The sequence below is a fragment of the Tiliqua scincoides genome, chromosome 1 (assembly GCF_035046505.1).
Source record: "Tiliqua scincoides isolate rTilSci1 chromosome 1, rTilSci1.hap2, whole genome shotgun sequence".
Lineage (NCBI taxonomy): Eukaryota > Metazoa > Chordata > Lepidosauria > Squamata > Scincidae > Tiliqua > Tiliqua scincoides.
The window spans coordinates 280275922-280302742 of record NC_089821.1 but is presented as its reverse complement, the minus strand read 5'-3'; the positions used below and the strand labels follow the sequence as shown (position 1 = coordinate 280302742).

General features: G+C 47.0%; 1 protein-coding gene across 8 annotated transcripts in view; it reads left to right on the top strand.

The window, feature by feature from the left end:
* The window catches only part of EFR3B (EFR3 homolog B), a 137673-nt gene extending 115273 nt beyond the window's left edge, over positions 1-22400 (top strand). For all 8 annotated transcript variants that reach the window (XM_066626724.1, XM_066626728.1, XM_066626723.1 and 5 more), the window contains 13 exons: positions 2462-2573; positions 5405-5456; positions 6527-6699; positions 9126-9201; positions 9685-9846; positions 10129-10260; positions 11180-11247; positions 11486-11613; positions 12906-12997; positions 16575-16623; positions 18376-18482; positions 20229-20278; positions 21589-22400. In XM_066626724.1, the coding sequence (XP_066482821.1) occupies positions 2462-2573; positions 5405-5456; positions 6527-6699; positions 9126-9201; positions 9685-9846; positions 10129-10260; positions 11180-11247; positions 11486-11613; positions 12906-12997; positions 16575-16623; positions 18376-18482; positions 20229-20278; positions 21589-21694 (1307 nt within the window). In that variant the 3' untranslated portion in view covers positions 21695-22400. The remainder of the gene's footprint in view (positions 1-2461; positions 2574-5404; positions 5457-6526; positions 6700-9125; positions 9202-9684; positions 9847-10128; positions 10261-11179; positions 11248-11485; positions 11614-12905; positions 12998-16574; positions 16624-18375; positions 18483-20228; positions 20279-21588) is intronic.
* The last annotated feature ends 4421 nt before the right edge of the window (positions 22401-26821 follow it).

Sequence of the window (26821 nt, the reverse complement as noted above, 5' to 3'; positions counted from 1 at the left end):
AGGCTCCCAATAAGTCACATGTTTCAGGTTTGCTCAGGTGAAAACAAAGTTTGGGGGCTGAGCTGCAACTCCATTTAAGCCATGCTCATCTGCAGTAAGATGCAAATGCGGAAGAAGCCATTGCTCTTGCGTTTCTAGGAATCGGAGCAAATGCCTCTGAGCTCTGCATTCATGCAACCAGCAGAGGTCAGAATAGCCTCAGGAATCATCAGAGATGCTGCCTGAGAGTGTGAGAGAGAGGCAGGTATGATGGCTGCTTGCTAGAATCTTTGCCTTTGGGGATTAAAAGGGAATTCTGTGGGATGTTAAATGGTGATCTTAGATAGAGAGGAAGAAATGCTGGATATTCAGGGGAAAAGTGACTTTGCCCAACAAGTCTCCATGTGCCAAGCTGTGTGTATTTACACACTATCTTTTCACAGGCATGGAAATTGCTGATGGGTGACTGCTAAGAACTGGGAGGAAATGACCAATGATTTGTAAGGCTGCATTGGTATTCTGGGAGCACCTGCTAGTTCCCTGTTCGCTTGTGCTTCCACAGGGTGTCCAAGGATTTGCTCACACACCTACAGTGTAATCTTTTGCATGTCTACTCAGAGGTTGTGTTCCATGGGGCTTACTCCCAGGAAAGTTTATATAGGATTGCAGCTTTACCCTCACCACTAGATGACTGCAACAAGTGGTGACTTGCAGGTGCAAACAGACCATCGTGGATAGAACGTTTTTGTATTGCCTTAATTCTCAGTGGAATCTGTTAACATGTTCAGCTGCCTGGGATTAAGAGCTGGTTCACAGGCAGCTTTCACCTTGGCAACTGAATGTGTGAACAGACTTTGTGGGGAAGCACTGTCTAAAGTAATGCAGGAGTTCTATCTGCAGTGTACCATTCACATTGCTTGATGTTGTCCAGTGTCAAATGTGTGAACCAGCCCTATGTGTACTGTAATCAGGGGAGGTGAGTGGTGTGTGTGTGTGTGTGTGTGTGAGAGAGAGAGAGAGAGAGAGAGAGAGGTATGGACCCAAGTTTTCCTGCTGGATCCTGGACTCATTCCTACACATGCAGACTCAGGGAACTGAAGTGGGTCTGCCCATGCTGAAATGATGTTAGCATAGATCTTGAGGCACGCCTGTCTGTTTCCCTTCAAAAGAAGGGATCCATAGCAATTCTGAACATGCCCCATGGTGAGCAGGTTCACTGCTCCAGCAAGTCCCACACAGCCTGCTGATCCTAAGTGCTGCCTCCTGTGAACCTGCAATCCAGTGTGATGCTGGGGCTTGAACCTAATGCTGTTTGCATGAGTAGCGTTGCCTTATCCTGGTAAGTCCTACCTGTCCACCTGGGCTTTTGGCTTTTCTTAGAAGGAGGGAGCATGTTGAGACTGGGGAGATCCTAGAAGAGATCCAGAAACCATGTGTGCATTGCTTTGAGACATGTCCACCACCATGTCCATTCTGTTACTGTTCTTTTCATTAAAAACACTTTATTCTGCTCCATTTTGCTCCTGTTGCTACACCTCTAACATACTACTCTTCTTATGTTTCTCACCTTCTGATAAGAAATGCATACACACAGATCGTTAATCCAAGACAGACTTGTTAGCTTGTCTCTGTTCCCTCGTATGAAAGTACCACACCTGCTTGGTGCAACATTATCTCCCATTCGTCTGCACTGGGCATTGCATTTGTTTACCCTCTTTTTAACTCTTCCCCACCTCAGTTGAAAAACAAAATATTTATGTGTCAGAGAGAGAGAGAGAGCTGTTTAGAATCCTGACCCCATACATGTATTGCTTTTCTCAGTGATTTGTCTTCCAACAGTGAGGTGTTAAATCCAGACTCAAAAAAACAATAGGTTGGCCTGATGGCCGGGACTGCCTGGCTGCATTTTAATGAACTGAGCAGTGTGGTTGGTGCTCTAGCAGTGAAAGTGTGAATGATAAGGGAGCCCTGCTGGCTTGGACAAGTAGCCTTCCTTGATCAGGCACCCTGCCTCCTACAGTAGCCTCCCAGGCGCTTCCAGGAAGCCCACAGTCAGGACCTGAAGGTATCTGTCTTGTCCTGTCCCCCCACTATTTGTCCCTGGCATTTCATCTTTCAAGGTATACTCCCTCTGAAGCTGGAGGCTCCATTTAGGCATCCTGGCCAGTAGATAGGCTGCTCCTCCATGAATGTGCTTTTTAAAGCCACTTCAGCCAGTGTCCCTCATGAAAGAAGCCCGTTACCCTGAAGTATACTTGTGCCTTCCTTCAGCTGTGCTGGGGTCTGGATTGTCACTGCTCCTTCTGATGCCTGTGGGGTTAAGGGGTCCTTTTCCCAACAGGAATGTTGGTCCTGGTGAGATGCTGGCCTCTGCCTCCTGCTTGAGAAGAGATTTTCCTCTTCCACCTTGATTGGTCCCACCACTTGTGCCTCTCCTCCGCTGGACTGTCTTGCATGCTCTCTCTGCTCTGTCTTTCCCCAGGTTCCTTTGCCAGCACCCTGCCCACCTATCAGAGGTCGGAGGTCATGCTCTTTATCATGAGCAAAGTCCCGCTTCCTTCTCTACATCACCCTCTAGACACGGGCAAAGCTGGGTGAGGACAAATGCATTTTCTTCATCTTTTTCTCTTTCTCTCCCCCCTTTTAAAAAAATTCCTTTTCTTGTTTCTTTTCCCTCCTCTCTCTTCGCACTGTCTTTCTTAATGAAAATGGATCCTTTTGTTGGTGGCATCTACCGTTCCAATAAGTGGCAATGCAAAAGCACACTGGGGACGCATAGTTTTGGAGGGCTGTCAGTGATGCTTCTGCATTTGTGTTCCTTTCTTGATTCTTTGCCTAGACCCAGTGCTTCAGTCCAGGGTTCCATAGACTCCTATGGGCTCATAGTGTTCCTCTGCAGTAATTTCAGTGGAGGTGGCATCTGTGTGCAGTACATCCCATGCACTTATGGAAATGAATGAGTTTGGGGAGGTTGCACATGGTGTTCTACGTCATACTGCAGGTAAGGGGTCAGGTTTGACAGCCCCCTGCTTTTCAGAGGAAATGCTTTTGATTCTCAACCCTGGAACCAGGGCTCAATGTAGCTGACATGAAAGAACACCATGGAAGTGGTGAAGCTGTGCCTGGATTGTTCAGTCACCCATGACTGAGTGCTCCTCCATAAGAATATTCCCTCCCCATAGAAAATCAGCATGTTGGGGTTAAGAATTCTAACTCTGCCTTCTCCTTTGCTTTATGGTTTGTTATGGGCAGGATTTTTTCATTGTTATCTGAAGGAGCAGCCAGTCATCCAAGCATCCCACCTGCAGTATGAGATGGTGCGTCCGAGTGTGAATGAGCCAGAGAGACCACCTCTCTCCCTGTACATTAGGAGAGTCCCAACCACATCTGTACACCCTACCTGGGAGAGCTACCACACATTATGATTGTCGGAGGAAGGCACAAGACAAGTGGGGGGGGGGCAGAGCACAGGTCTTGCAAGTCAAAGGTCCCAGCTTGCTTAGGGTTTGCTTAATCACCAATTAAGGGCTGGGAAATGACTGTGCTTGAGTTCTGGGAAGCCAGTAGGGGTCGAAATGGAGGGGGCTCAGGACTGTGTTGCCAGTCGCAGCTCCAATAAGTGTTGATCTACCTATGTAGTAGCTTGGGCCAGACACACCTTAGAAACAGCCACCCTCAGCTTTTGTCAGCTTTTTTGACAGCTTGCGAGGTCGCCCCCTCTTCCCACTGCTCTTTAGACCTCAGGTTCTAGCGGCAGGCAGAAGGACATTCAGTCCATGTCTCCCTGCTGTGAAATGCCCTCTTACTGTAGGTTCACCACAGTCTAACCTTGTAAGACATGTGTGATAGAAGAAGTTAGAAGGCTGGGGAATTTGGAGGAGGTGGAAGGTGGCATATGTGCCAGAGTGGTATGATAGGCACACCAGCAGTTGCCATCCTCGAGCGGTTGTTGATTATCCAGGGCCCAAAAGACCTGATCCATGAACTTCCCACCACCACTGCTGAAAACTCACCCCCAGCTCTTGAGATGGCAGAGGAGGAGGCTACCGGTGGGGAGGTGTTTCGCTGAGGACCCCCAAATATATGAGGGTGGCTCTAATGAGCAGAATGCTAGTCTGGGTTCCAATTCTTGCTGTGCCATGAACCTCCCTGGTGGTTCAAGGTGCCCATGAACCAGGCACTTTCCACCTGCATGTGTGTGTGGATAACATGAAAAGACCTTATGGAAGGGCAGGAGACAAAAACACAGTTAGGACTTATAAGCTGCTCTCTCCCTCTTAGCATTTTGCAGGAGGAGGAGGAGGAGGGAGCTGCTCTCTCCCTCTTAGACTTGCAGGAGGAACTTAGGATGCTGCAAAGCATGATGGTAGATTTAGCCCTTAAGAATTCCCTGTACGGGTGTGCGGTGAGAAAGAAGCCTCCTTGTAGATCATCTTTTGGCAAATTGGAGGTCCATTTTGCTAAAAGCTTAGAATGTCTCTGGCACTTCCCTGCTCTGTGCATCCGGGTGTTAAACACTCCTCTGGTCTCCATTATGCTTTGACCTGCTAGAGAGGAGCAGAGAACCCATTAAAGCCCACTGATGTGTTCTTTTCCGAGAAGTCTCCCACTCCCCCATTATCCGTTTACAAAAAAAGAAGCTCTTAACTTGAGCTGATAGGAGTCGCTTCTTTAAATCTTTGCTTGGGATGAGATGAGAGCCTAGGAAAGTGGAGGGGAAAATATCATCAGTAGCTACTGAGAAAAGCAAGAAATTACAGGTAATTGAAGGCAAAGAGGTGGAAGGAGCAGCTTTGCATTTTTGCAAAATGGGAAAAGAATGAGCTAGTTTTGACCAGAGCCGGGGGGGGGGCAGAATAGGGAGAGTAACCCATCCGGATACAGGGGTGGAGTAGTTCACCTGGTTGCAGATGCAGAGGATGGCACCAGAATGCAGGTCTCTTGTCTTGTGTACTCCCTGAGGCATTTGGTGGGCCACTGTGAGATACAGGAAGCTGGACTAGATGGGCCTATGGCCTGATCCAGTGGGGCTGTTCTGATGTTCTGGCAAAAGCTTTCTCTACACTTGGGGTAGAAGAGAGAAGCTGGGGGAGAGCTCTGGTAGCATTTGCACCCTAATCCGCCCTCCTGTGTTAGGCTGCAATCCTGAGCATGCCACATGGGCTCTGTCTTCCCCTCACCTTGCAGGTGAAGGTGCTCAGCAGGCCTCATCCTCCTCCAGCCTGTCTTTGGCATGAATGCTGCTTTGCTGAGGTTGTATCTGTGCAAGAGTTTCTTGCACTATTTGGTATTCGTTGCATTGTGTAGCTAAAGATTGCTTCCAGCTGAGGAAATCCTGTTTATTTTCCTCTGATTTTGATGGGTCTGCTGTAACTTCTCAAGGCCTTTTTCCACTTGACTTTAATCATGGCCTTTGCCCCTACAGGGAGAACAGGAATCGCCTTACCCAGATAATGCTGTTGAAATCACTCCTACAGGTATGTACCATTAACAGCTTGGCTGCCTGGCAGCATTGAGCATTGCTGCTTTTATATGTGTGAGATTTTTCATGTCACCTGCTGATTCAGTTCTGCCATGACTTATACTTGCTCAGTGTGCCTTAATGTCATGTACCTGTCTTAATGAGTGTACAGAGACTTGCAGATGCACCTGGAGAGTGGATAACTTTGGACTGGAGAATGCTAACCAAACCAAAGCCTACCTGTTGGCTTTCCCTGCTCGGAAGCTGGATGTTGGGAGCCACCAGGGCCAGAGCTGGAAATCCCTGGTGGTGTTTCCTGTCTGGTGATCTACCAGGGCTGTCGGTTGGAGGTTTCCTGGATCATAGAGTGACTTTAGGGTTCAGGGTGATTACTGCAACTCAGGCAGCCCATTGACAGCTCTTGGCCCAGACCAAAGCCCCGTCCCAGATTCCCCCCCCCCCACACACACACACCTTGAGGAGACACAAGTTAAGCACACATTCCCCACACAGCCCCTCACTGCTGTCTTCCCTGCATCCTCTTCTGCCCATGTTCTTCAAAATTGGTTAGGTGGCAGGAGCCTCTTTCGCTTCTAGGCTCCTTCCTCCCTGCCTCCTTGAGGAAAGCAGGGAGAGGACGGAGTGGTGGTGCCACAACCCACTTCTTGATTGCTGTCCTGGAAGGGGAGGAAGAGAATCACAACAGCTTCCTCTCTCTCCACCTTCAGTGCCACTGCATGTTTTTTTTTTTTTTGGCAGTGGCGCTGGAGGAGGAGGAGGAGAAAGAAAACTGCTGCTGCCCAGATACTCTTCTCACTCCCTTTCCCAAGAGGAGGTAAAGTATCTGGAGGAGGCAGTGGGCAGGCATGGGGTGCACAGCACTTCCTGCCAGTTTGCCACTACTCCCCCCCCCCGTACACCACTCAAAACATCTGCTTCATCCAGCAGTTGGAAAGAGGGAGAACCAACACATTACCCTGTAAAGTCCACTCTCTAGTTGTAGCTGTTGCCCATCCTCTACTGCATTTGTTAAGAACTGAGTCCTGCAATACCAGTTAACAGAAGTGCTCCTTATGGAACCTGCAGGTCTCCACTGGTTTCCAGTGTAGTAACATGCTGACAGCCCTCCCCAGCTCCTTCTTGGACAGGCTTCTCTCGGCGGCACTGTTAGAAGATGCGGAGATCCGGCAGTTTGTCCTCCAGATTCTCATCAGCTTCATCGACCGCCATGGGAACAAGCACAAATTCCAGACAATCAGGTGTGCAGGGATTGATTTCTTTTGGGGTTGATGCACAGGCTGGCCTTGTGGTTCATCTGGGTTTCATTCCTGAGGATCAAAGAGCAATGAAATGTCACTCCCCACATTGCGCTACATTGGCTGTCATGGTCCTTCTGCGGTTTTGCTTGTGGCTCACCTATGACTTCCTCATGTCTACGTCTCAGATCATTGACACAGACCTTTTTGTCTTCTACCCACTCTATTATTATTATTGTTGTTGTTGTTGTTGTTGTTGTTATTATTATTATTATTATTATTATTATTATTATTATTATTATTATTATTATTATTATTATTATTATTATTATGCTCTGTTCCTGTTTATTGATTTCAAATAGGACTGCCAGATTCCCTTGCCAGATGCAAGGGAGGACACCAGGATGCAGGTCTCTGGTTGTCTTGTGTGCTCCCTGAGGCATCTGGTGGACCACTGTGAGAAACAGGAAGCTGGACTAGATGGGCCTTTGGCCTGATCCAGCGGGGCTCTTCTTAAGTTCTTATGACCACCTTTGACTATGTGAGGACAGCTGAGAGTGAGAGCAAGCAAGAGCATTAGCAAAAAATAACTGAATATTTCTTAAGAGTGTATATTGAGAAACTCTTGGAAAAGAGAGCCATTTTTCCATTGGTCACTAAAACTATTTCAAGAAAGTTGAGCACTTTTCACCTCAACTCTAACTTGAAATATTTCTATCCTGGTTTTCCATGATATACAGGGTACACTGCTCAGTACAAAAAGTCTACACCACAAAAAGATAAGCAGAAATTAAAAAGAACAGGGACAAGAGCATTTCTCCTCCAGTAGCTGGCCCTCCAAATTAATTTCCTCGGCTAGGGATGCTTCTGTAGTTCTCCCCATCTAAATGTCTTCTTGGATCCAGGGATTCTGAATTACCTGCTCTGTCTTGTTTCCTGAGAGGGGGAGAGGTGTGTTAATGATCCCCATCAGGATTTCATGTGATTTAATCAATTTTTTCATGTGATTTAATCAATGCACATATCGGGGATTTTAATTAATGCTTTGCAAAGTCACATTTAGCATGGCAAAACTGACATTTTGTGGTTAACCTTTTGTAATTAATTGCCCTTATAACTCCAAGAAGCTGCATTTAAAACAAAAGATTCCTTTTAATGAATGTTTCTTTTCAAATGCATTGCTAACAGGCCCTTTTTAGTGTTTCCTTCCCTCTTTTGATGCATGGTTTGCCTGATGGGCTTTGTTTTTCATTAGTTTAATAGCAGTGGGAACATGGCTGTGGTGGGGGGTAGGGGGCTTTTACCCTGCTCTCTGCCATAGTCATTTTTTATATCTGCCCCCCCCCCAAATAAAAAAATTGGCTGCATCTAGGAGAGTTTTTTTGGAGGATGAATTGCAGTCAGGTCAGCCTCCCCCCCCCCCAAATATGTATAATGAAAGCACATCAACCCTTGCTTCTGCCTGTTCTGTGGGAGATTCTGATCTAACAGCTGTTGCCTAAAGAAAAGTTAACCCATCAGGGCAAATAATACTTCAAGCATCATGTGTAGTTTGACTCTAAGGCTATGTAATTATATCCTGAGTTAGACCATTGGTCCAGCTGGCCCAAATACTGTCTGCTCTAACTGGTAGTGGCTCTCCAGTAGGAGAATATTTCATGAGCAGACGAAGTAACATTGAAATGACCCAACTTTTGGATGGGACCAAATGCTTTGGTCTGACTGGACACAAGTTGCCTTTTAGTGGGGTGGCAATCCCATGGCTGGGCTCCCACAAGGTTGGGTCGTATTCATAGCTGTACTGTGGTCCAAGCTCAAATCCCACAAACTATGTACAGTCATGGTGGCACTTTCCCTATGTTTACTCAGGCTTTCACTCGCACATCATGATCGTGATACAATGATGCGTGATGGGGAAATCATTATACAATGAGAACTTCAACCATTGAGGAGAGAAAAAGCATTGAATTTGTTTTGATTGTATCTTGAGTCCACAAAGAGCTGGTACAGTTTAACCAGCATCTATGTAACCATAAGGGAAATCTCTTCTTAAATCCTGCATTATTCAGTTTAGTTTCTGCCTCTCAGTAGTCTGTACGTATCCAACCCAGGCCCTTTGGTGGGTGGTGGGGAGGCAACTGTCCTGGATCTCACACATGGAATGGGGCAGATCACCAACACTGACAAACAGTATAATCCCAACTGGAGGAGGGTCTTCAGACAACCACCAATCCTTGGGCCCCTTATAATTTTTTTAAAGCTTCTGTTGAGGGCCAGGTCTCCATCGTTGCTTGCTGACAACCTGGTTTTTCCCATCATACATCCATTGCTATAGCTATTGGTTCAGGGATCTGAGATGCTCCCACCATCTGCTAAAAGAGAGGAGAGCTTCTGCTTTAGCTGTGGTTTCTTGTCATTCTTCTGCACAGCACCATCAGTGATATCTCTGTCCTGAAGCTGAAAGTAGACAAGTGTTCACGCCAGGATACCGTCTTCATGAAGAAGGTAGGACAGGTGCTGGAAAAGAACTTGACAATATGTGATGAGGGGTAGGCCGGCTGCTGATCAACCAATGGGGGAAAGATTTAGGGGTCAGAGTGAGTAGTATGTGGAATGCAAGTCTAGAGGTCACTGCCATGGCTGCTGCTATTTTTCTGGTTGGGAGCTCCCTTGCAACCAGATACATCCAGCATCCAGCATGTCTCCTTCATGGGAGACAGGATCCTGTCTCCCATGAAGCCTCTGGGAGGGGGTTGTCATCAGGACTGGCCAGAGATCAAGTGGTGCCCTAGATGCCCTTTGCCCATCCCACAGCAGGCTCTCCCTCTTGCCTAAGGAAGAAAGACTTTATGTTAGCAGGGATGAGAATCAGCTGAAAATACATTAAAGGAAAAAGGCATCCTACCCGATCATGGTGAATAACTTGGAAGCACTGCATGGAAAAATATGTTTAGCTATGCCTCTTTCAACTGTGCTCTCTACTTCCAGCACTCACAGCAGCTGTATCGACACATGTACCTGACTTGCAAGGAGGAGAGCAATGGGCACATCCACTATGAGGCCCTCTACAGCCTGCTGGCACTAATCAGCATCGAGCTGGCCAATGAGGAGGTGGTGGTGGATCTCATCCGCCTGGTGCTGGCCATGCAGGTACGGACTGTGCTGCATGGCAACAGAGGTCAGCCAGGTCAGGCATTGGCCATCAGGTGGCTCACCTCACCTGGCCGCCTCCAGAGCCTTCAGCATCAGTGGCAGTGGTGGAGCTTAATGCACCAGAAGGTGCCCGGTGTCAGGCTTTGTCCCAAGACCACTAGCAGCGCCAGCTCTGAATACAGACCATTACTTTTCTGAATGTTTCTGACCTGTTGACCAATTCCTAGCCACAGTCGTTCCCCATTCCTAGGGTCCATAACATCACGCTCATCTTTACAGGAGCTGGCCCAGGTCAATGAGGATAACCTGCCATTGTATAATCGCTGTGCACTGTATGCCCTTGGAGCTGCCTACCTGAACCTCATCAGCCAGTTGACCACAGTACCTGCCTTCTGCCAGCATATCCACGAGGTCAGCTGCTTGGCCTTTCTTCTCTCCCCTCACCCTGCCTCCTTTCTCCTCCTGCATGTGTCTGTTCTCTGCTTCTTTCTGGGGCGTCTCCTGGTCACCAGATCAGTCGTCCACTGAGGTCTAGACAGATCAGTCGTCCACTGAGGTCTGAAACATGTGGCCACTATTGGTCCTTGTCTCTCCTTCCTCGTATCTCCTGGTAACTTTCATTGGAAGCAGATATGTGATGTCAGCTTATGTAAGAACCAGCATGGCGACAACCCCTGCATTGGGGGTAGATGGACAAGGAAGTGTTGATTACATCTGCTTACCCGAAGACATGAGGAAGAGATGAGGATCAGTAGCTGCCACTAGAAGTTTCAGGCATTATATGCATTGATTATTCAGTATATAACCCCACTTTTCAGCCAAGATTGACTCCCAAAGCATCTTACAACTAAAATCCCCAGAAAGGTACTATAAGTTGCAAATATGTGGAGATATTTATGGCAGTGTCTTCTGGCCCGGGACAAATTCCAGGTTCTTCCTTCCTCTACAGGAGGCAGAACCTCAAAGGGATGAGGTGCTGCTAGAGTTGCCAACCCACAGGAACCATCCTTGACTTGCTCTGCAGTGTTTAGTTTGGCCCTGATGTTGCTGTGTTGTAGGCTTGAATGACAGACAGTTGAGACAGTTAATCCTCCTTTGTGATGGGCTGCTGGATTTTTAAGGCCTTCTGTGCTCTTTGTTTGAATGTATTGGTCCTACACAGGATGGCTGCTTCCAGCACTTCTTAGTCACTGAGTCTGGTGGGGGAAGATGTCAGTGGGTGTCAAGCAGGGTACCCAAAGTCGCACCATCACCCTGATGACTAAGTGCTGGGATTGCTGACTGGGATTGGATGCTCTCGGTTGGTTGAGTGAATCTTTCCCCTTTGCAGGTCATAGAGATGAGGCAGAAGGAGGCCCCGTACCTGCTCCCTGAAGGGGTGTTTACAGAGAAACCCAGGTAAGAGAATCCCTGTTGGCTTCAAAGCTGCTGCCCCTGTCAGGAGAGGAGCCACATAACAGAAGTGTTCCTGTACAGTCACAGCCATGGAAGAGATTTGGTGCTCTCCTTCCCTCAGCTCTGTCTGTCCTGCATCCTCCCTGCTGCACTCTCTCCCCTCCATGACCAGCTGCTAAGCAACCTGATGAAGAAATGCAATGGGATGGCCTCTCGCTAACAGTTGTGTTCCATCCAATAGGCTGTCCAGGAACTTGGACCGTCTCGGGCCAGAGATCCTCTTCCGGCAAAGCAAGATCAGTGAGGTTCTGGGAGGGAGTGGCTACAACTCTGACAGGCTCAGCACCCCCTACATCCCCCAACTGACAGGTACGTCCCTTTGGAGCAAGGGAACAAATGCAGAATGTGATATCGGGTGCAGGTCAACTCCCCTGGGGAATCTCGCCATTAATGTTCTTTAAAAACATTTCCGATCCATATGATGGCAAAGATGTGGTCCAGATTGTGGGGACCTTGTCTGCTGAAGGAGTCAGGGGGCTGGCTGAATAAGATTTCCAGGAATAAGAGCTTCTGTGTTTTGCACTCTGTACCCCTGAGTAATAGAACCTGATTGAAATATGCAAAGCAACAGAAATTGCGGGTTAAATTATGCAAATTAAGGACAATTTCAACTGTAATTTCTGTTTTGTGCAATTCAATCTGGCTTTGCTACTCAGAGGTGCAGAGTGCAAATCACGAAAGCTGTTAATCCTAGAAATCTTATTCAGCCAGCCTCCTGCCTTCCATAGAATTGGATTGCCAGATTCTGATTTTTATTCATTTTTGTTATGAATAGTTGGTAGGAGGTAGGCAGGGGTGGGCGGAACAGGGTGGGGAGAAGGAGGAAAGGGGAGGAGACTGGGGCGGGGAGGAAGGCAGATCAAGGCCAGGAAGGGGTGGTGTCAGTGGCAGTGGCACCACCAATATCCAATCCCTCTTCCTGGCCTCAATCTGCCATCCCAGGTTCACTTGGACTTGCACCAGCTATATACTAGATCCAGCAGGACAGCAAGGGCTTAACCCAAGGCAAGAGAACAAATTTTCCCTTACTTGAGTAGACCTTGGCAGCTTGAAACTGCCCCATGGAATGCAGTCCCCGCCCTATTGGTGTAGCTGCATTGGCACACAGGAAGTAGGATTGAGCTGCCAATGTAATTGCCTGATAAAACAGACAAAATAGATTGCACACTGAGTTCATTGTGTTTTGACACCAAATGGGCAATGGAGCAGTTTTTCTGTCCAAAATTGGTCCTTCTTTTCTTTTTGGGAGGAGTCATCACTGCCCATTGAGCTCTGGAGCAGATTAAATCAAGACAGAGCACAAATTACCTTCAGAAGGTATCAGGTTAGACCCCTTGCATCTGCTGTTCAAGGATCTCTGACCTCTCTCATTCTGAAGGCTTGGAGAGCCACCCCCAGCTGGAGGAGACAGTATTAGGTTAGATGGGCTAATCCATTGATGGCAGCTTCAGATCTGATAGTCTTCTTAGAACTAGAAAGAGTCCAAAAAGAGGAGTCTTCTTTGCTTGAATGCCTGCAAATACCAGAAGGTATCTCCTTCCCAGCTGCCAGGATGGTGGTATTGTAGAACAGCTCTGCCTCACTTCTCCCTGTTCTTGCAGATGAAGATCGGTTATCAAAGAGGAAGAGCATTGGAGAGACCATCTCCCTACAGGTGGAAGTGGAGTCGAGGAACAGCCCTGAAAAAGAGGAGGTAGAACATTCCTGCAAATCAGATTTGGGAAATAGGGAGAGAACTGGTCCTAAATGCTCCCCTTTCTGTTTTTTAGCTGCATACAGTCTTGATAGGCTGTAAATCTGAGTGGAGGAAGAGTTTTAGTGGAGGGGGGGGAATGCTTTACCCCTTCTCTTCTGGCTGTTTTTCAGCTCAAACTATCTTCCCAACTCCAGAATTGTTTGGGGAGAGAGAGATTTTGAGGAGCTACCCTTCTACTCAGATTCACAGCCTGCAAAGAGTTGTTGATTTAGAAAGAAAGAAAAAAAGAGGAAGTTCATGTGCGAATGACATGTAATATCAAGTTTGGGCACAAAAGCTGCTTCAGTGTTTAACTTTGGTTGGCTGTTTGGGTGACCTCAACCCCACAAGGCCTTTGTTTTGAATTCTAGCCCATGTAAGTATTGTATCCAGAGCGTGATACCATAGTCGTCCGAGACTGAAGGTTGCCAACAGGGTAAGTATTGTGGCTATGAAGTAGGGCTGCTTTGGCTGTGCCCTATATTACAGGGATGTCTGCTGAAGTGGGGACAAGCTCTGGAGCTGAATCCTCTTTGTGTCCCTAAGCTTTGGTTAGTACTAATTACATCATCTGATTCTCTGAGAGGTCTGCCTTGTGCACCAGTTAGTGGCTGCTTTGCTTCTAGATGAATCCTGCTGTCCTTCTGTTCTGTCTGCCTGAGTGAAACACTTTAAGGGAGCCCACCTTGGGTCCATTGTGGGACATGAGAGTGACCAATGAAAACAAGGGGACAAGTGCAGGCATTTTTAGAACTTTCCTCTTGGGACGATCTCCTGTACAAGCCTCACAGGAATGAATGGGAGTTGTGCAAGAGACTGCATTCCAGTGAGGCTTGCACAAGAGGCTGTCCTGGTGTGTTGGCTGCTTAACAAATAAGAAGTCCTACCCCTGGCTTAACTTTCTCAGAGCATGGGATGGACACCAGCTATAGTGACTCAGCCAGGTTCCGTTGCTTCTCACCTAGAAAATCACGACTGGACATGTTTCTGCTCCCTTCTGCCCACACAGTTAAACATGGTAATGACAGCAGTGTCTTGCCGTGAAGGGAGGACTCTCTTCACTGCATACCAATGAAGGGTTGCATGGCATTAAGAATACCTCATTTTCTGCCTGGAAACTGACGCCTGCGGGCAGATAGTTGCGCTCAAGGAGCAGCAGGAATAAGGGTGGGTGGCTTCATCCAGCATCTTCAGAGAAGCTAGATAAACTGGGGTTATACAATCTATTCTTCTGATGCCAAGCGGCAGGCAGGCAGGGCAGAGATTGTTTTGATGGCAACTGGGAAATTCCAGCCAAAGTTCACCTTTTAGTCTCCTTCCTTCTGCTGCAGCCTGGTTCCCTTTTGCAAATGCTTGCAAAGCAGGTCTGTTTTTGGAAACACCAGGATGGGACCCTCCTTCCCAGGAGGGAAGTGCACCCTTACTTAAGAAAAACACCAATGGAAAGCAGTGGGTCTACTTCTGAGTAAAAAAGGCTGTGAATATATGCAACTGCATCTCTCTGCTGTGAATTGAATTGCACACTCCCAGTTATGTGTTATGGGTTGTATGTTGTATGTAGAGCTTCTCTGTCTGGCTCAGACACCTTAAAGGTGGATTTGATTCATGGTTCAACCTTTTTCACTGTCATATCCCTTGGCAGCCATTTCCATAAATTGTACCCTTCCTATTAGTAAAATGTTTGTAATTAGCAAAACAAGCCCTCATCTCCTCCATATGAAAGCCCAGACTTCATGTATTCATCGAGTGTTTTCTCTTTTTATCTGCTTGAAGAACAGAAGACTCTGCCTTTGCACTGTTTTGCACCAGAAGCGTGCTGAGAAATTCTGGGTGATTGATCACTTTCCATATTATGTTTCAGCTTTTTTACTGTGCTGGTTTTCAATCACTGGTTCATACATGAATTCATGACCAAAAACTAGCTGTTGGTGGGGCTTTCACAGTCAACTAGCTATCTTCCTTCCTGCCTTGCTGGCCCTGCAAAGCATTCTGGAGTATGACCTGCCTTTTTCTGCCATTATTCCATTCTTTTTCAAGTACTCCTACAGGTCCTGTTGAGTGTCCCTGGGAGTACATGAATACTAGGTTGGGAACCACTGTTTTACTGGTATGTTGTTTACAGTGCACTTACTCTGATAGTGTTTACAAAAAGGTGGTGAAGACCAGAATTTAAAAAAGAATAAAAATATATCTTATGATCTTTTATTATGTTTTTAATAAATTAGAGACTACCGTTCTTAGGTAACAATTCGTGGTAGGTTATTTTTCAGGATCTGGCCTCAGGTAAAATCTATAGTCAGACACCCCCCCTAAGTTTAACCCCTGACTTATCCGAGGGTCATAGAAAATTCCATGATTGATGGCTCAAAACCTGCCCTCGACTTATCTGTGAGGTCGACTTATAGGCGAGTATCTGCGGTGCTTGGATAATGGGTGCCAGAGTGAGTTCCAGTGAGACTGTGTTCCAACAAGATGTCCCAAAGCATAATTTTATGTGTGTGGAAAACTAGCACTTCGAAGGAAAAACTAAAAGAAGAAAAGACATGCTAACTTTCTTCAAGCAGGGAAATTGCTGTGGGAGCATGTTCAACCTGTATTGGTTAACAGAGGACAGTTTGGCAGTTGTTTCAGGACTGACAAAAAACTCCACACGTAATTAATATATGGGATTTGCTGCCACAGGATGTGATACTCCTTGCTTTGCTGCCCCTGCCTTAGATAGCTTCAGATAGGGATTCAACAGGCTCCTGGAGGAGGAGGAGCAGGAGATGATTCTCACAGGCTGTGAGTAATGAGGGTCATGTGAAGCTTTCATGATCAGAGTCAGTGAGGACTCTGCAGTGCTGGGGGCATGCGACAGAGGACGAGCGCTTCTCTGCCTTGAGGGCTTCCTGGAAGCATCTGACCATCAGAACCAGGGTACTATGATAGTACCAACATCAGAACCAGGGCACTGTAATAGGTGGGTCCTCCCCAGTCTAATCCAGGGCTCTTATTTTTTAGACTTTTCAGTTGCTAATTGTATCAGAATTTACTGCGGGTTACTACTACCACTACAACAAATATTTATATACTGCTTTTCAACAGAAAAAGATGCTCACAAAGTGGTTAACAGAGCATCATGCTTAAATAAATAAACAATAAGATGTTTAATTTTTTTTATACCAGCAAATTTTTTGGCAAGGTGTATCTCTGCATCCTCTGTGTGCCTGTAAAGCAGAGTTCCTACTTAACAAGTCACAAGGAACAGGTTACAAGCCATGACAACCATATGCAATGTTTTGGAAGTAGCCTATCCCTGAATGCCAGATGCAAGGGAGTGGCATCAGGGTGCAAGGTATCCTCTTGCCCTGTGTGCTCCCAGAGCTGGTGTCTGGCGGGGCCACTGTAAGATGCAGGAAACTGGACTAGATGGGCCCTTGGCCGGATCCAGCAGAGCTCTTCTGATGTTCTTATGTACCTGAGTGCTTCTTTCCAGCCTGCATGTCCTAACATGTCTTAATGTGTCCTTTTTCTGCTGCTTTTCTCCCAACAGAAAGCACCTGCTGAAGAGATCACTTACGAAACTCTGAAAAAAGCAATTGGTATGTATCTTTGCAGGTTGAAGGCACAGCCAAAGCTCTTGTGCGTTCAAACTGTTTCCATTTAGATCAGCAGAAGGAGCAGGCCCAGGTGTATTTATGACCTAATCATAAGTAGCATTGCCGCCGGTGGAGCTAGCATTCCAGTGGCAGAATATGCTTTATGGCAGTGATTCTCACACATTTAGCACCGGGACAGAATGAGAATCTGTCGGGACCCGCCGGAAGTGATGTCATGACCAGAAGTGACATCATCAAGTAGGAAAATTTTTAACTATCCTAGCCTGCAATCCTACCCACACTTACCCAGGAGTAAGTTTCCTTACTATCATTGTTAAAAGAATATACATAGTAGTTTGTTAAAAGTACAAGTCTATAACATTTCCCCAAATGCAGTCACATATCATGGTAGCATTAAGTCTAATATATTAAAGATAAAATATTGAAATGAATGGGGATCCACCTGGAATTGTCTCGTGACCCACCTAGTGGGTCCCGACCCACAGTTGCAAACACTGATCTGCAGGTGCATGTGGCCACACACCTCCAAACTGCCACCACAGATACCACAGAGAGAAGGCCCTCACCACCACTGTGGTGAGGAGAAGGCCCCCCAATCTCAGTAAGTTCACGGGGTGGGGTGGGGATTTTTGGCAAGGCTGCATGCTGTGGTTTGGAAAGGGTTGTATTGGGTTGTATTTTTGTTCAAAGCATCACGCAAGTGACTAACAAAAATGTATCACACTTAAATAAACACACTTAAAGCACAGCCTTAGGACAGGATAACAACCCATAAGAATGAGAAGACAGCTATGAACATTTTTCTTAAAATGTGTGATCCATTTACAACAGGGGTGCTCAATAGGTGGATCGCGATCTACCGGTAGATCGCGAGGCAAAACGAGTAGATCGCGGAGTGCTGACCCCCCCCCTTTAGGTGCCTCTGGGAGGAAACACCGGGAGTAAGGCCCATTGTACTCAATGGGGCTTACTCCCAGGTAAGTGTGGCTAGGATTGCAGCCTCACAGCCTAATCCTAGGCATGTCTACTCAGGAGTAAGTCCTGTTATACTCAGTGGGGCTCAAGGTACACCAACATACATTGTACACATAAATGTTATATGTTATGATTGCGCGAACATTGTAAAAAAACTGGTAGATCTCCGGGCCTTGCTGGGTTTCTCTCGAGCTCTCGAGCCAAAAAAGTGTGAGCACCCCTGATTTACAAGAACCAAACATCCAATGGAATAAAAATGTTCTGCAGCCTGCTGAATGGCAAGCAAAGGTGGGGCAAAGAAAACTCCCGTGGGAGAATGTTGCACAGCTGTGAGACCAAAACACCACCATAGCCTTATCCCTCATATAGGCATGCATGAAGACCAGCAATGGCGATTGGGAAAATTAATTCCAAGAATAAGCTGAGAACCCCTGAGCTGATTTGGGTTCTTGAATCTTTCAGTGTATGGTTCCTCCTCCCCACCAGTATGTGTAGTGGGATGTGAGTGTATGCACTTGTTCACACATGAGTTAAAAGGCTGTCATGCCAAAACAATTCCATAAGAATCAATCATTTAACTTTGAATCTTAAAGAAATGGAGGAAAGCTGAGCTCCATTGCTAGGCAGATCTTCTTGCTCCCAAACCAATACAAATTGCGCTGAGGTGTATAGGACCAGGAACTCAAACCAAAGCAACATGGAATCTGTTTCATTTTGTTGTGCCTGTTCCATCCTCTTCCCTCTTCTACTCTCTTTTAGTAGACAGCGTTGCTGTGGAGGAACAGGAGAGGGAGAGAAGGAGACAGGTGGTTGAGAAGTTCCAGAAAGCTCCCTTTGAAGAAATTGCAGCTCACTGTGGAGCCCGGGTGAGTGATGCTTTCTGTGTCTTGCTTCCTCCCTCCCATTCCCCATTTGTCTTGCCCCTTGTCAGTACTGCCCCCACTGCCCAGCATCAGGTAGTATACAGTGTGGAGAACTTGCCAGCAGGAAGGAAGACCGAACTGTTGCACTGAATACCTAGCGAGAGAAAACTTGTGTGACTGAAAAGCAACAGCTTCATTTTGCAGGAGGGAAGTATGTCATTGTCATTGCCACCATTCCAGTGGCAGGAGCTGATCTTGCATCATGTCTTCTGATTCCCCCTCTTAGAGCGCAGAACTGCCCGGTGTTAACCAGCATGCCTCAGTTCCCAACTCCTGACCACGACACCTCAGGCCAATGTTACATTACACAAACAATGGCCGCAATCCTAACCGATTTTCCAGCACTGACATAAGGGCAATGCAGCTCCGAGGTAAGGGAACAAACATTCCCTTACTTTGAGGAGGCCTCTGTGACTGCCCCCCAACTGCAGGATGCAGCACACGTCCCATTGGCACAGCTATGCCAGTGCTGAAAAGTGGGTTAGGATTGCGCCCAATAGCACTTCACTGAGAATAAGTCGAATGTGTAGGGAAAATGGAACAAATTGGAACTGATTCCAAAAGGGGCTAATTTTATAAACATTTTTAGAAGCATTGAAAACTGCTCTCCCTTTCAGCAATATTTTTGGGTCAAAAAAAATCTATCACTTTACCACATCTATGTACTAAAAAAAAGCTTTGTGGAGACAATTATATAAAAATTCAGGAAATTCTTGCCAGGCATCTAGTGCTGGGGGAGTTCCTCTCCATTCGCTCCCGATTTCCCCTCTCCTATTCAGAGACTCAAAGCAATATAATACGGTCCTACCAAACTTATGACAGCCATCAAGGGCCACCTATCTGAATAGTCCACTCATATAGAGACCTACTAGGACAGGGACAGCTTTCTCTTCTTTCTGGGGGCCTCGGGCAAGCTTCTCTTGAGAGGGAGTTCATGAGTTGCAGTGGTCTACTTGAAGGCGTCCTTTCCTGGATTTCGCTTCTTTACCTCCCAGCCAAAAAACCCACAAGTAGAGCCCAACTTGCTCATGCTAAAGGGAATGTTGGTGTGCTCGTAAGAAGCAAGAGAGAACCATACTGCTGGATTGGTACCCCCCACTGGTACCAAAATGAAATGGAATGCCCAAAGGTATTGATGGGCAGTCTCTCTTTCAGTGTCTAGCACATTTGGAGCTGTTGGAATCCCACTGCTAGTTTCCTTACTCAGTATGTTGCAGACTGAGAATTTCTTGACGCAGTGGCGAAACTCCCATTCATTTGATGGGGCAAATGCACTGGGTGTGGAGCCTCGCGCAGCTTTGGACCCCACGGAAGCCTGACTGAGGCTCCCAACGGGGTCAGAAGCTTTCCAGAAGCACAGTTTAAAGCATTGGGGAACCTTCAGGAGGCTCCCCCGACATATCCTGGAGTTGCACACCACGCACTCCAGGTAAGTGGGGGGGGTGGATTTGCACAGGGGGAGCAGTGGCATCCCACGGTGTGCCATCACAGATCTTTGCCCTGAGGTGCAGGGCTGGGGAGGTCTGCCACTGTCCTAACGAAAAGCTTTCACAGTATAACAAACACAACTTTTATGAGCATGTCTAGTTCTCTGTAAGTTTTGGCTTTGTGGCATAACAGTGACGTGAAACCTGCTTTTGTCCTCAAGCTGCCATTACAATGCTAATACCATGGATGTTTTAATTGCAGTCGACTCTGCTGCAGAGCAAGCTCAACCAGATATTTGAGATTACCATACGGTAAGGAATGATGCCTTGCGGGGGGAGGGGCATGTACGGGCATTGGAGAAACCAGCCATAGTCGGTCTTTGGGGAGCAGCCAAGGTGCAGACCACCTGCTTTGCATTCAGAAGGTCCAGAATTCAACCCCTGGCATTTCCCCTCAAAGGAGCAGGCAGTGGGTATTGGGAAAAACCCCTTTCCCAGGTACCTGAACAGCCATGGCCAATCAGAACAGTTAGTTGATGGTCTGACAGTTTTATGCCGCTTTTGAGAAAGCCCCATGGCAGCTCACAACATAAGGAAAGCAAACGTTAAAGAAAGGACACATTAAAATAAATCTGAAAGAATGCAACACCATAACATAGCACTGAACGCAGTGCTAGGAACCATACCTTGGAGAAAGGAATAAGCAACAGATGTTAAGGAGCTAGTGGTGGTGAAGCATCGTCTGCCTCTCTGCCCTGGGTTCAGCCTCCAGCAGCATCTCCAGGAACGGGAGAAAAGAACTCTGGCCTTCAACCCTGGAGAGGCTGAGACATTGTCATTGTCGACAATCCTGAGTGAGATTGTTATGAAGAAATATATATATATATTCCACAGTTGAAAGTGAAACGTTGGAACTAGATCCTATAATGTGTTTTAATCTGTGGTTTAAAGACTCGAGCAACATATTAAATTATGCTTTAAACTGATGCAGCCGCGAAAGCCTTAGTATGTTTGTAATATTTATATACCTCTTTTCAACCAAAATGCATTCACAAAGTGACTACCACAGCAAAACAAATGAATAAATGGTTCCCTGTCCCCAAAGAGCTTACAATCTAAAAAAAGATGCAGATGTGAGACATGGGCAACAATCACTGGCAAAGCCTCCATGCTGTGGCAAAGAGGGGTAACAGCAAGTAACAGGTGAACTACTACCCCTTGCTAGATGTCTGAGGGCGTGACTTTAAAAAGTGCCTCTTTGCCCAGTTAGTAGTGGACGGACCCCATCTGGACCTACAGTCTGACTTGGTGGGAGGCAGCTTCCTCTCTTCCACTACAGCTTCCACTCTTCCACTACTTCCTCTCAAGTAAAATACTGGATTCCACAGTGTGTGGGTGAGGTTGTGACAAGTGCTCATTCCCGTGCTCATGATGGTGGCACTGCATGCTCTTACACAGTGGCCTAGGTTTGCAGAGAAAAACTTCCTGCCAGAGGTTATTAATGTGCAGGGCAGGTGCCAGTCATTGACTTTTCTGCCTCTGGCCCCCATCTCAAACCAGTCCTGAATCTCCCCTGCTCCCCCTTTTCCTTAACACCCACTTGTCTCTTCTGTTCATTGCAGGCCCCCTCCAAGCCCTTCAGGCACCATCACAGCAGCTTATGGCCAGCCTCAGAGCCACTCCATCCCTGTATACGAGATGAAGTTTCCAGACCTGTGCGTGTACTGAGAGCCAGACTGCATGCCGGGACAAGGCCCTGTGTCATCTGCGGCACGTGGAATGCCATCATGCCACTTGCATGAGCCAAAGTGGGGCTTTGGGGGAAGGGGGAGCAACACCAAAATGGACAGAGCCCTCCCCCCCAACACCTCAACACTCCCAGCATACTTTGTCTGTCTTCCTACTTTGTGCTCCTGTAGTTTTTCTGCCCTCCACAGCAAGCCTTTTATGGACAGTCGGAGAGTGAGAAGGTTGTTTTGGCTTCCCTTTTTTAGAAGCAGAACTTTGGAGGGGATTGAATGTTTTCTGTGTGTGTGTGTGTGTGTGTGTGTTTCTCTCTCCCACCCCCAGTGGAAATGTGTGTTGATAATCCATTACATAAAGTGACTCTATTCTCTGTGTGTCTGTCTCAATGTTCCTCTTGTCCTTCCTTGCACAGAATAGCTCTGTAGCAAATGTTTATTGCAGAACTTCCATTAACAAAATGATACACAACTTCTTTTTTTGAAAGTGTCCAGTGAATGAAACCTGCATGTCTCTGCAGAACTCTACCTGCAGCAAGTAACAGGTGAACAAGTGGTTGCCTTTTCCCATGTCTACTGTTTGCAGAATGCCCTTGTGTAAATTGTAGCATGACTTCCAGCCCTCCCAGGTTCTCCAGGAACCAGATTCGTTTCGTGCAGTTTGGTTATAGCTGTAAAGAAAAGTGTTAGAAGTCCTGACTGGTCATACTGTTTGTTATGATTCGTGTTTCTCTATTACCTTTGCCAAACGTGATTACACCCAGTGCCCTGATGCTACAGTCTTGCCTGTGGACTTCATCAGAAACCTGGGTGGGAGCTACATGAACCACCGCCAAAGGGCCTTTCTGAATGAGCATTGCGAACACGCATTGCCAATTAGAATGGACTTCCTCTGCCCCCTAATGTGTCAAACATGTTTTACTACCATTCCGAAGAAGAAGAGTCACAATAGGAAGAAGCCTGTTGCTCTGTGGGCCTCCTGCTTTGCTTGCAGAGCAAGTCCAGTTTAGCCCCTAGCATGGCTGAGGTAGCCAGGGCAGGGGCAGACCCATGTGAGAGCACATGGAGAGCCACTACCTCTCAGGATTAGTCCACACAGTTGCTTAGTGGCCTGGTACAGCTTAAGGCAAGTCATGTCCAACCCCCCCCCCCCAATCCTGGTGATTATACCATGTACAGTGAGTCTGGAGCTGAGGTGAATTACACACCAGGGCTCTCATGCTCAGCCTTGTACTGCTACACCAGCTTTCATCTAAATAAGCAATGAGGCAAACTTTTTCTAACTTATGAGTTTCAGAAGGGGGCCAAACTGCCTGAGAAGCTTGTTGAATCTTCCTTGCAAGTTTTCAAGATGAGCCAGACATGAATAGTGGACATGCCATGGAATCCGTGGTCGAACACCTTCTGGCTCACACTGGTTGCACAGGGTTTGCACACGTGCTGGGTGGTTTGTTCTTTCAACTTCTGAACCCCAGGACTGGACTAAAATAGAGGCAGTATTACTCAGGATAATGTGGGACAGGATTCCATCAGCACTGACAGGCAAGCAGATTCACCTAAGTGGAGACCCATGAAAATTCAGAGGTTGGCAATATTTTTTTCTCTGTCCATGCACCGTTCACATACTACTCCCGTGGACCATCTGCACCATCAAAACAGCAGATGAATGATGGCTCACTTCTGCTACAGTAGCATCCTCCTGCCCTCCACTTGCCACCAGTATTGAAAGATCTTTGATGACAGCGACAGGCAGCACCAAATCCAATTCACCGGATTTCTTAGGAATGATTTTCCGTGTGGTCATGTTTTGCTATGTTTTGCTATGATTTTACCCTGAATTATTTTGTGCAATTGTTGACTTGAGCACATGAGTGGGAGGTGATGGCGTATATCTAACAAAGGGTACACTGAGGCCAGAGTTCTTACAGTCAATAGCCGTGATAGTGTCAAAGACTGCCGCCTACACTTTCACCTGGAATTTGTTCACCTTTGTCAAGGTGGCTTAAATGGCAAAATCAGAATTTTTCTGCAGATCTACATATTCTGTACTTCTGATTGCTGATGCCTTTCTCTGCAATGATAGCATCAATTCTTCAAAGTTGGCTTGGACTTCAAATGTATCTCGGAGTCTGTGGACATGAGATAGCCAATGGAATAGAGAGAGAGAGTGTGTCCATATTCACGTATGGCGTAGGAGTGCTGACAATGGCTGCTTGGCAATGGAGGCACACACAGTGCACTGTTGACATTGTACAGTGAGGAACAGAGGCTGGTGGGAATTGCATTATTGGTCTCCATAAAGGTCACTTATCAGAAGGGGACATTTGTTGATTTATTCTTGAATAAAGCTGTCTGGGTGCCCTTTTCAGATAAATGTTAATGTCACAGTCACACATTTGGGCTGGACTATCTTTAAGAAAACAAGGAATGTTTAGGACACATGCTTGACAGTTGCACAAGCCCCCAGCAGCCACTGGTGACACTCCTGCTTAGGGATGCCAGGGAAGTGTGCCAGGCTCAGGTCTGGAAATGAGATTCTGGGGCTTGTACTGCACACCTCAAAGTAGTGCCTCCTCCCTGCCTCCCCCTGCTCCCTCCCTTAAGGGGGAAGAGGCCAGGTACTCAGTGAGTTCTCTGTGAGGCAGTTCCTGGGGAGGCAGTTCCTCGTGTTGCTTACAGGGCCATAGGGACTAGGATGCACTCACCAGTCCCTGCAGCAGCCATCCTGGGTTGGCTGGGGAGGGACAGGGAGGAGCGTGTTGGAGATGGGGTGGCCGTTTATGTTAAGGAAGTAATAGAATCCAGCAAAGTAGAGACTGAAGGCGGGTTCGACTCCACCATAGAATCTCTGTGGGTTAAATTACCAGGCCTCAGGAGCGATATAATACTGGGGGCGTACTATCATCCTCCAGACTAGAAACCGGAAGGGGACCTTGAAATGAGGTCACAGATCAGGGAGGTGACAAGGAGGGACAGGGTTTTAATCATGGGGAACTTCAATTATCCTCATATTGACTGGGTCAATTTGTGTTCTGGTCACGAAAAGGAGACCAGATTTCTTGACATGTTAAATGACTGTGCCTTAGAGCAGCTAGTCATGGAGCCCACCAGAGGACAGGTGACTCTAGATTTAATATTGTGCGGTACTCAGGAACTGGTTAGAGATGTCAGTGTTACAGAGCCATTGAGTGATCATGCTGTGATCCATTTCGACATGCACTTTGGGGGAAGAATACCGGGCAAATCTCACAAAAACCCTTGACTTCCGACAAGCGGACTTCCCTCAAATGAGGAGGCTGGTTAGAAGGAGGTTGAAAGGGAAGGTAAAAAGAGTCCAATCTCTCCAGAGTGCATGGAGGCTGCTTAAAACAACAGTAATAGAGACCCAGCGGAAGTGTATACCACAAAGGAAGAAGGGCTCCACTAAGTCCAGGAGGGTGCCCGCATGGCTAACCAGCCAAGTTAGAGAGGCCGTAAAGCGCAAGGAAGCTTCTTTCCATAAATGGACGTCTTGCCCTAATGAGAGTAAAAAGGAACATAAACTGTGGCAAAAGAAATGTAAGAAGGTGATACTGGAGGCCAAGCAAGACTATGAGGAACGCATGGCCAGCAACATTAAGGGGAATAATAAAAGCTTCTTCAGGGCAGGAGGTCTGGTCTACAGGGTAGACCCTCCGTTAGCCCAAAGATAACATCAGAAGGTTGCCAGTTCAAGGACACTGGCAACTCCCTGAACGGCTGAGAATGGCAAGACCTTGAAGCAGCTGAAAAGCCCAGCTGAGTGATTCCACCTGCTCTTGCTGTGAGCAAGGAGCGTCTTGGCTGCCCTCATGTGAGAGATGGAGCTGCTTGTCAGCCTGTGTAGGAGAACTGGAGGCCAGAAGTGAGACCAAACCAGGAAGCAGGAAACCTGCCAGAGAAGCAGTTGGTCCTCTGGATGGTGAGGGAGGGAAAGGGGAGATAAAAGGAGACTTAGAGATGGCAGAGAAATTAAATGAGTTTATTTGCATCTGTCTTCACGGCAGAAGACCTCGGGCAAATACCGCTGCCTGAACAGCCCCTCCTGACCAAGGAATTAAGTCAGATAGAGGTTAAAAGAGAAGATGTTTCAGACCTCATTGATAAATTAAAGATCAATAAGTCACCGGGCCCTGATGGCATCCACGCAAGAGTTATTAAGGAATTGAAGAATGAAGTTGCTGATCTCGTCACTAAAATATGCAACTTGTCCCTCAAAACGGCCACGGTGCCAGAGGATTTGAGGATAGCAAATGTCATACCAATCTTTAAAAAGGGAAAGAGTGGGGACCCGGGAAACTATAGGCCGGTCAGCCTAACATCTATACCGGGTAAGATGGTGGAATGCCTCATCAAAGGTAGGATCTCAAAACACAGACAAACAGGCCTTGCTGAGGGAGAATCAGCATGGCTTCTGTAAGGGTAAGTCTTGCCTCACAAACCTTTTAGAATTCTTTGAAAAGGTCAACAGGCATGCGGGAGAACCCGTAGACATTATATATCTGGACTTTCAGAAGGCACAGTCAGGGAATTGGAGGGCAGGTCCTGAATTAGACTCCACAGTCAGGGAATTAGAGGGCAGGTCCTCTCCTGGATTGAGACCTGGTTGAAGACCAGGAAACAGAGAGTGGGTGTCAATGGGCAATTTTCACAATGGAGAGAGGTGAAAAGTGGTGTGCCCCAAGGATCTGTCCTGGGACCGGTGCTTTTCAACCTCTTCATAAATGACCTGGAGATGGGTGAGCAGTGAGATGGCAAAGTTTGCGGACGATACCAAACTTTTCTGAGTGGGGAAGACCAGACATGATTGTGAGGAGCTCCAGAAGGATCTCTCCAAACTGGCAGAATGGGCAGCAAAATGGCAGATGCATTTCAATGTCAGTAAGTGTAAAGTCATGCACATTGGGGCAAAAAATCAAAACTTCACATATAGGGTTCTGAGCTGTCTGAGACAGATCAGGAGAGAGATCTTGGGGTGGTGGTGGACAGGTCAATGAAAGTGTCGACACAATGTACGGCGGCAGTAAAGAAGGCCAATTCTATGCTTGGGATCATTAGAAAAGGTACTGAGAACAAAACGGCTAATATTTTAATG